Source organism: Planococcus citri, chromosome 1 (genome assembly GCF_950023065.1).
Source record: "Planococcus citri chromosome 1, ihPlaCitr1.1, whole genome shotgun sequence".
In the NCBI taxonomy this organism is placed as follows: Eukaryota; Metazoa; Arthropoda; class Insecta; order Hemiptera; family Pseudococcidae; genus Planococcus; species Planococcus citri.
The window spans coordinates 25,019,826-25,029,594 of NC_088677.1; the positions used below are offsets into that span (position 1 = coordinate 25,019,826).

At 33.8% G+C, this 9,769-nt stretch overlaps 1 protein-coding gene across 1 annotated transcript; it reads left to right on the top strand.

The window, feature by feature from the left end:
- The first annotated feature begins 3,481 nt into the window (after nt 1-3,481).
- On the top strand, nt 3,482-8,241 carry LOC135850015 (digestive cysteine proteinase 3-like). Its single transcript, XM_065370703.1, has 6 exons — nt 3,482-3,828; nt 4,603-4,752; nt 4,844-5,032; nt 5,756-5,938; nt 6,584-6,752; nt 7,902-8,241. Exons 1-6 carry the CDS (start codon nt 3,730-3,732, stop codon nt 8,108-8,110), a joined length of 999 nt encoding a protein of 332 aa, XP_065226775.1. The 5' UTR covers nt 3,482-3,729; the 3' UTR covers nt 8,111-8,241.
- Nucleotides 8,242-9,769: the final 1,528 nt, after the last annotated feature.

A 9,769-nucleotide genomic window follows, 5' to 3' on the forward strand; every position in this document is an offset into this window, starting at 1 on the left:
ATATGTACTTAGCAAGTGCGCTATTGGTACCCCACAATTAAGGGTGGAGATTTGACCATCTTAAGCGTCTTTATAATACACTGATCTTCTCGCTAAAACTTCACTTGGTTTTTGGCAATCCGTGGTAGTCGGTTCTCTCATCAAACATTGATAAAATTAGTGCCATGGGAGTGCCTCTTCTTAGAGGAGACCATGGTATAGTTCGTGAATTTACGCCATCTCAATCATGGTTAATACTAATGAATAAATCCAGATTAATCGATCTATTTTCGATTAATAACCAGTGTACCTTTTTGGTATTGAGGGATGTATCCGGACATCACCTCAACATCCCTCAATATGCAAAGTCCAGTTTGTGCCTCGTTTAGTTAAGTTCCATCTATGCCCGTAGTATTAGGGTAAATGTGCCTAAGTTTGCATGCTTCCTAAGATTGCACATGCACTATGCAGTAATGATTTCTCAGAAGCAGTGAGAGTTACAACATTTGATACCGCCTTTACTTGAAAGAAAAATCAAAATGACCATACTTAACGATTTTTGGTGATAGTAGCACCAAGTGTTGCCAACTGACACGCAAAAAACTTTTTTTTTCAAATTTTTTCATAACTTTTCCAATAAAAGTGGCACGCGACAATTTTTATGGAAATGGCAGTAGAAATCTAAATAAGCTATTTTTAGATTCGTCATTGTCTGGGGATTATAACACACACATATTTTAAGTGTTTTCTGCTTTAATTAGGTTTCAATTTTTCAATTTTAAAAAAAAAACACTTGTGTGCCTAAGATTGCGATTTTTATTTTCTGCTACTTTTCTAGACTAATAGTAATACCTAATGATACTTTTCAAAATTTTTATTAGAAATTAAATTCATTTGAATGAAATTGTTATAGTCGGGGGAAGAATAATTGGATGGAGAAGAAATGGTTTTAAGTAACTCTACGTGTATGCGGCTAAGAAATATTCCTTTATTTCCTTTAGTGGGGAATATTTGCCTCTTATCCCAGACTAGCTCAAATGGGAGAGTTTCAATTATTCTAACTCGCTATAACGATATTTCCTGATACCATTTTAAATAAAAACACATTTCAACGCCTTTCAATGATATTTTTATTAGAAATAGTTCAGGTACTAGAGACACTTCTGTAATCTAGGCTAACATATATACGGGTATAATGCTCGTAAGTACAGACAATAGATGGATATACAAAAACTTAGTTAAATGCGAGGTGCGCATTTCTTAAGGGTTAGTAAAAAATATTTAAACTTGATAAAAACGCGATATAGTTACATTTCGACACTATTAAAATATTTTTATGTTAAGCATTATTAATCGGGATGGGCGAACGCTGCCCAGGGAATTAATTAAAGTGCTTACTGACACTGCAATTTTGCTGTCTCTCCTTGATCACCCTAATACTAGTGATCGCGACAGAATCGGTTAGATATGTATTTCGCGGCTTTTGCCTAAGAAAGAATGATACGAATCACTAGCAGAGCGTGTAGGGCAATCCTTCCCATATCAAAATGACACCTTATATATGTATATGTGACGCGACGCGACAAAATCGACCTTTGAGCTGAAAATAAGTTTTTGAGTTATGGGGGGTTAAAGTTTTCAGTCCAGTTCTGCTTGTTTAGCGGAAGCACTTGCGTTCTAATCAGGTTCTCCGGCTAAACTGAGCTAAACATAGTCTTGGATAACGTTTCTTGCCTGTTTTGTGTGAACATCACTGGGTAGAATGGTTATTTACATTGATACAGGGGGCTCAGCCGTGATTGCGCTCATTTTTTCAATTTTTTTTTTTATTTTTTCATCATTTCAATTTTGAAATTGATCTGGAGGCGAAACAAAGCGTTCTACGAGAAAAATACATCGAGCAAAGTTGTAGAGAATTAAATTTCCAAAAACCTATAAGAGGTTTATTTTTCTTCAAAATGCATAGTTTTTCTGTTTTTCTCAAAAAACAGAAATTTTATGGTAATTATCATCAGGTTTTAGTTTTTTGAGAAAAACGGAAAACCTATGCATTTTGGAGAAAAATAAACCTGTTAAAGGTTTTTGGAAATTTAATTCTGTACAATTTTGCTCGATGTATTTTTCTCGTAGAACGCTTTGTTTCGCCTCCAGGTCGATCTAAAAGTTGAAATAATGAAAAAATCAAAAAAATCAAAAAAATGAGCACACTTTTGACTGGATTACCATGTATATGGAGCTATGCAAATCATAGGGACTTCTGGGTGGTTTTAAATGATTTTTGAATGTCCGAGTACCAAAAATCCGTCAAAAAGTGAAAAATAATTTTTTAGGTCCGAAGGTCGATTTTGTCCCGTCACGTCACATATAGAGTTTACTCCTTGTCAAAAGCTAGGGAGAAATGGGTGTAATGCTGGAAATACCAGATATAAGCGCATTTCCAGTATGGTACACTCAGAAGTTTCAAATGCACGTTCATGTGAGACATTTTGTTTGCTTTCATCATAAATTACACAATATTGACGAATTTCTAGGTTTTTCACTGGTGCACAATCTTGGGAAGGTGAATGCGCAATCTTAGGAAGGCATATGCCTAAGTTTGCGCATTTAACTTTTTTTAGTTTTTGGTCAAAATATCAAAAACTAAATCGATTAAAAATTTTATTTCTGGCGCAAATAATAACCAAATATTTGGAGAACCTTCTGTACAAATTTCAATATTCTAGCTCCTTTTCATAAAAAGTAGTGACTGTTTGAAAATTAGGTGCGCAAACTTAGACACATTTACCCTAGGTGGGCCCAGGAAAGAGATGGAAAACGCGTACAGTTCAAGTAAGTGGTGAGATACACCTACCTAGGGAGAATCTATGAGAAAAAGAATAATATTAAAATAAAGTAGGTACATTCTCCGCCATGGTGTTGAAATCTATGATGACTAAACAAATATTCCATTTTCTAGTAAATATTATTTTAGACCTACTTTCGCATGTTCTATCTTCTGAGTTTTGGTAGGATAAAATCTTATACATACCAGATTATTGTCTCCTTTTTATTGATCTAACCATCGCAGGCATGACTAGATCATTGTCATTAAGAGAAATGTTGAAAACCTCGAATTTTGCTGAAGGTTATCGAATTTTCCGAAAGTTGAGATTATTAGGTTAATTTACAGTAGCGAATAAATTTTCATTAATGATGCAAAAGTGCTTTTCTGATTGTATTATAGGTACATACATGGCTTTAAATGTGGGCTTCAGTGCCCCACACGTGACGGTTCCATCAAAACGTTGATCATCATTGTTATGACGTGTCTATTTTTTTTTCTATATGGAAGTAATATTCAAACTATCTACCTTTGGTTGATATGCACCCGCGAATAACTACAAATCTGGCGAAATTTGTAAAACACAGCTGGAAAGGAAACGGCGATTATGAATCACTCGCATATAGATAATAAATAGTATATAAATAAAATGAAAAAAAAAAGTTCTTTATGAATTCAATTTGCGGTGTCCGTTCGCGAATGATCTTTTTCAGTCAGTTCCTTATCGTTCAGAGGGTCGGTCGTTACAGTCACTCGATACAAAGTGCCTATATAATTTCTTAAACACAGAAATTTTAAACTACGAACTAATTTTAATGTCATTTTTTACTCGTTCAAATTCTATATTTTAGTTGCAATAAGAATACGCTGGAAAGTTTTTGAATTTTAAACATTTTTCTCGTGATTTTTTGTTCGATATTTTCTTCAATATGAAAACGCTCTTTCTGTTATTCGTGTGTGCAACCGTTATTATCAATTTTGGAACCTGTACAGATACAGATGACATTACCACATGGGAAGATTTCAAGGTAGATACCTATTAATCATAATTTTACTTGCATTATTGTAGTCGATTTTTTCCACGCTTGTGAAATTAGTAGGTACCTACTTGAATATTGAAGCTCACAAAAGTTCGATAAAACGGTATTTTCATGCTTTAATTAAACGTTCAAAACTTACGACAACCAACTAATCAGCAAATTCACCCTGCAAAGACAAATTTATAATGCACGTAATCTCCTGCACAGAAGAAGCGACACCGGCGACGACTAAATTAAAAATCAAAATTAAGTTAGATAATATAGGTAAATTAAGCAAATGAAATTAAAATTGAATTATTTGATTTCCTACACTACTGTGTTATCTCAAAGCGATTATCAATTTATATTGATTTACGAGTAATTTAATTTGAAAAAAAAGTCAACTTATTACTCGTAGGTAAGTACGTAGGTACAGTATATAAATTTCGAATTTGAATAAGATTTAAATATTTAGGTATTTGAATCATTGAAATGATTAAAGTAGCACGAGTGATTAAACGTTAGTTCAAGAGTTTTAAAGTAAAAACCGTGTGACGTCATTGACTACCTTCCACGCTGGTTCTGTAAGTGTACTTACGAAGTTACGATAATTTAGAGGAGAGATTTTCAAATTTGTTTTTTTATTCAGCATTTATCATTCCCATCTACATTGAACATTTTTGTCTGTAAAGTGCGAATTTTCGGTGTCTCTTAAACCACCCTTATTGGACAGTTTTCTCTTCTATTGTGCAGATAGGTAATTTATTGTCTTTAACTTTGCAGGAGAAATATAAAAGAAATTATACTGGTGCAGATGACGAAACACGTAAAAACATATTCAATATTAACGTTGAAAATATAAAAAAACACAATGAAAAATTTGATAAACGCGAAGTTACATTTAAAATGGGGATGAACGAGTTTGGTGATTTGGTAAGTTTGTTTATCTATTTTACTTTTTATGAACTGAAGGGTTGATAGGAGTACCTACTGTATGTATAATTTATTTTCAATTTGATTTCAGACTCATTCAGAATTTTTAAACCTATTCAGTGTTAGAGAAATAATTCAGAAAGATGCAAATGTTGATACAGAGAATGATGTGCTTGTTTTTGATGATAGCGGTCCATTACAATGTGATTGGAGAGAGCTCAAAGCGGTGAAAACTGTACACAATCAGCAAGCCTGTAAAAGCGGATGGGCATATAGCGCGGTAAAAGTGCTAGAAGTTTTTAAAATTTACATGCATATACTCTGACCTAATGGATTCACACTTTTTTGAAATTTTTAGCGTCAATTTATTGAGCCAAATAACTTTCTGAAATTCACTATATACTTATAGACAAAATGTTGTCAATATGTAGTATGTGTAAAATGTATTTGTAGCATCTTCAATTTTTCAAGTTGGGCAAAAACTAATCAACTATTGCTACTTTTCTGATGTATCTAGGTAGGTAGGTACTGGGAAAATTTTTTATGCTGTATTTTCTTGAAACTGAGTTTGCCCGTTTCGATTTTTGAAGTAGGAAACATATCCATCTAAAACTTTTTCTCGTGATACTCGGGAGGAGGAGGAGGAGAAAAGGTTGATTGAATTTTAATTTTCTTGGAAATTTCACGAAATCCAGCAACAAATTCCTGTAAAATGTCTGAGCAAACAACTCTTGTTTAAAATCCTAAAATTTGGAATTTTTCAGCCAAGGAAAGTATCCCAACAGGCAGAAAATTTTTTGAACCGCACATACCTAAATCGAAAAAACATGCAAAAAGCTTGGTTATTCAGTCCCAGGGCACCCTGTATATTATATGTACATCTGTGTACGGGTCCAAAATTTACCTACAATTGAGATTATTTCATCCTTTTAAGTCTTTTTTGTTTCTTTAGCAGTTTTAAATCTTTAAGAGTTTTATGCCATTTTCGTTAATTGTTTTACAGGCCGATGCTTTAGCTGCCAGATACAATATTTCTTATAACAATTCTTGCGATCCTTTGTGTGCCAGATACTTCATAAAATGTTCGGGCGGCATGGGTAATAACGGATGCAAAGGTGGTCTGGCTTTCAAAGCGTGTGAATTAGTAAATACAACCAGAGTGATGCCTGATGAAAACTCCTTTAAGGTATGTAATGATCATTTTCGGAAAAAACGCAGTTTTTTTTTGCGATTTCGAAACGTAAAACGTTGCATATAGGAAAACGGACACACGCATCTCCTTGATACATTTAGATCAAAACTCAAGAGATACTTTTAGAGTAGGATTTGAGAATTGAAAAGTTGTAGATAGAGTGTGGAAATTTCGTCAATTTTCATAAGCTAAATTTTTCCATCCTCCAAAACTGTGTAAAACTGCTTACTTCGATACGAGAATGTCCCACGACAAATTTTATACCCCTAAATTCAACTTTCACTTTTAAAACTTGAAAAAAAAATTTTGAATGTACTACCTATTTTGTGATTATTTTTGGAGGGAAATTTCTTATGTAGGTAGGCAGGACTATTTTTTTGCCAAATAAGGAGATGATTAATTAACGTTTTCTCAAAATTTGAAAATCTGAAAAAACTGAACTCTGAACTTCTGAATTGGTTGTTTGTAAATTCATTCGCACAAATGTAAAAGTAGGTAATCCAGCAGGCGTTTTTCTTATACTTGAAACGTCGGTAGGTAATTAATTGTTCAACGAATTGGTACCTACATAATTTTAAATGATCACGTGACTCATCAATTTTTCAGTTAATGTCTTTAATTTTGAAAAAACAATTTCAGAATAAAGACTGTAAGCTGGATAAGATGAAAAATAAGGTTACTCTCAACATTAAAGATTGTGTGAATCGTAAACATGGGTACGCGAATATTTCAAATGAGCTTTGCACTAACGGTCCTGTGTCTGCTTCCATCAGTGCTGAGAAACCAAGCTTTCAGTTTGCTAAAGAAGGTTGGTAATGCGGTTTTGAGATTTATTACATTAATTGAATCAGTCATTTCGAAAACCCCATAAATCACCATTTAAGGGGTTTTTATGTTTTTCACTGATTCTGATGGTGCTTTGCGAGCTCTATCGGATAAAGTTGGAAGGTAGCTCAAAAGTGCATATTTCAGCGTTTGTCATTTCGAAAACCCCATAACTCCTGCATTTACTTACAGGGTTTTGAAATCATTTTTTTATAAGACAAACGAAGAACATAAATTTCATGAACATCAACGTAATTCAATTTTTTAATTTATGCCGTGAAATGGATAACATTTTTGTTGCTTCTTTATTACATTAAATTAATTGAATCGTAGATTGCCGGTATAACTTCAATAAATGAATGAAAATCCATACTCAATCATTTTGGATATTGTAGTTACTGGATTTTCTAGGAATCTAGGATTACGTGTCACTTTTCAGGTTTTAAAAAAAAGTCATTTCGAAAACCCCATAACTCCACATATTTCACAATGGAATTGCTCGCAGCCTACAAAACTTCAAGTTCTGGTAAAGGTACAGAAGTATTTGAAGAGTGATATTCCAAAACTCGCTTTGTCCATTTTTATCGAAGTTGGGTTTTCAGCGGTACCTGGTAGATGAAGTATTAACTCACATTCCTATATCATCAACCAATCAAAATGAGGTGTTAAACTCACCTAAATAGCCAATTCACTAAAAATTAAAAAAAATAATAAGGTTTCAAAACGCGCTTTGTCCATTTTTATTGAAATTTTTTTCAGCAGTATTTAGTGGATGAAGTGTACACCTACACTCCTACATCATAAATCCACCCAAATAAAGTGCTAAACTCGCATAAAAAGCCAATTTACCCGTTTAAAGAGAAACTGTTTTTCCTCTTTCCTGAAAAGTTGTGAAAATGGACAAAGCGAGTTTTGGAATATCACTCTTCATTTGTAATCATAAGACCTATCGATTACTGCACAAGTTCACTGTTATACCATGAAAATAAAGCGCACAAACAGTTTTTTTCATTTCCTGAAAAATTTAAAAAAGTTCAGAATGGGGTTTTCGAAATGACTGATTCAATTATAATTCGTTTTACATTATTATTGTTATGATGTTTTAATTCTACTCAATTATCATTTTCCTAAGGTATTTATTACGAAGACGATTGCGAAAAGACACCGAATCATCAAGTTTTATTGGTTGGTTATCAAATCGAAAACTCAGAAAATCCTTATTGGATAGTAAAAAATTCGTTCGGCGATTCTTGGGGTGAGAATGGTTTCCTTAAAATTTCCACCAAGGTTAGTAAATCCGGGTGTAGAATTATCGGCGACGTGTCATTCCCAGTATTCTAAGCTGTAATAATTACTCCAGAGATCTTTTTTAAATTACATTTTTTCTGAATTATTATTTGTTATCATTCTTCATTATTTTAAGTTTATAAACGTGCGTCATCTTTTTATCAATAAAAATATGTACCATTTAAGTATCTTTCGTGTAATTGAGTGTCTAAGAGAGGAAAGTGATCAAATTCACGATGCTGATTGGGTTTGGAGTAAGTACATATTATGTTCCATAGAAAGCTTGATACCGTGAGGTCCCAGTGGCGTAGCCAAGAGAGGGCAAAGGGAGCCACCCCCCTTGTGACCGAAAATTTGAAGTAACCCATGCAGAAATGACGTTTTATTTGTTATTCTGACCCATTTTTTCTAGAAATTTTCGCTCTCGCTTCGCTCGCGAGCAGTAATTTTGCCTTCATTTTCACAAAATCACCTAACATCATGTCAAATTTCCAGAAAAATGCCCCTAATTTCGATTTTTCATGTCTAAAAATTCGGTTTTGCCCCCTACTTGAGAAAATTCTGGCCACGCCAATGTGAAGTCCAAGGGTAAAAAGCAGTTGGTTTCCAAATCACTGCAGTTGAAACTGTGTTTTTAAGAAAATTATTCCATTTTGGGGACTTCTAGCTTTTCGCTCGTTGACGTGCCTGATATCTATCAATCTTTTATAAAATAGTCTATCTATAATTAAATTTTTGGAATGAAGCTAGATGTAGTGCCATCTAATGGAGCTAAAATCAGACCTGTCCAAATCAACCCCCCCAAAAAAATTAAAAAACAGAAAAGAGGAGTAGGTAACTTAGTAACAATTTTTTTAAAATTTAAGTGAATGGGTGCCTATTAATATCTAAGTATTATTATCAAAAGGCTATAGGTGGATAAGTATGTCGAATTTGCCCCCGAGAGCTTCAGGGTTGATATTTGCATGGAAGGTGGGTACCCTTGAGCACCTTCCGTCACGAAAGTTTCAGCCCCCAACCCCCCCGTCTTTGAGAACCCCCCCTTTTTCTGAAATTACAATAAAAAAATTTTTCTCAGCCCCATGTGAACCGATTTTTTCAATTTTTTGGTATGTTGTAAACATCCATAAGAGGTATCCCCACAAAAATTTTCACCCCCCTCCCCCATATTTACCCCCCAAAATGACGTTTTTTAGCTTTGTTTGCCCGTTTTAGCAATGATCATGATTCTGCACAAAAATGGGAATAGCATTTTTAAATGTGTTTTCAACCCCCAAAAAACATATATTTTTTTCAAAAAAAAATTTTTGGTTGGTCGTGGTCAAAAATTGAAAAAACTAACAGAGGGGGTAAAAATGAATTCTGGTGTAAATTAATGTTTTTGGTAAACGAGGTATCGTTTCCATATGAATCGAACCCCCCGAACACGAATATGACGTCCAATTTAATGCTACCCTCAACCACACCCCCTCCAGTGCCTCTGCCCCCACCTCAATTTTTACTATTATATTAAAAATTGAGCTATATAATAATATTGGTGTCGTTATCATGTGAATCAAACACCCCGAACACGAATATGAAGTCAAATTTCATGCTATCCTCATCCACACCCCTCAGGTGCCTCTACCCACAACTAAATTTTTACTATACTAAAAGTTGAGCTATTTTCATAATATTAGTGTCGTTTTCATATGAATCAAACACCCCCAACAC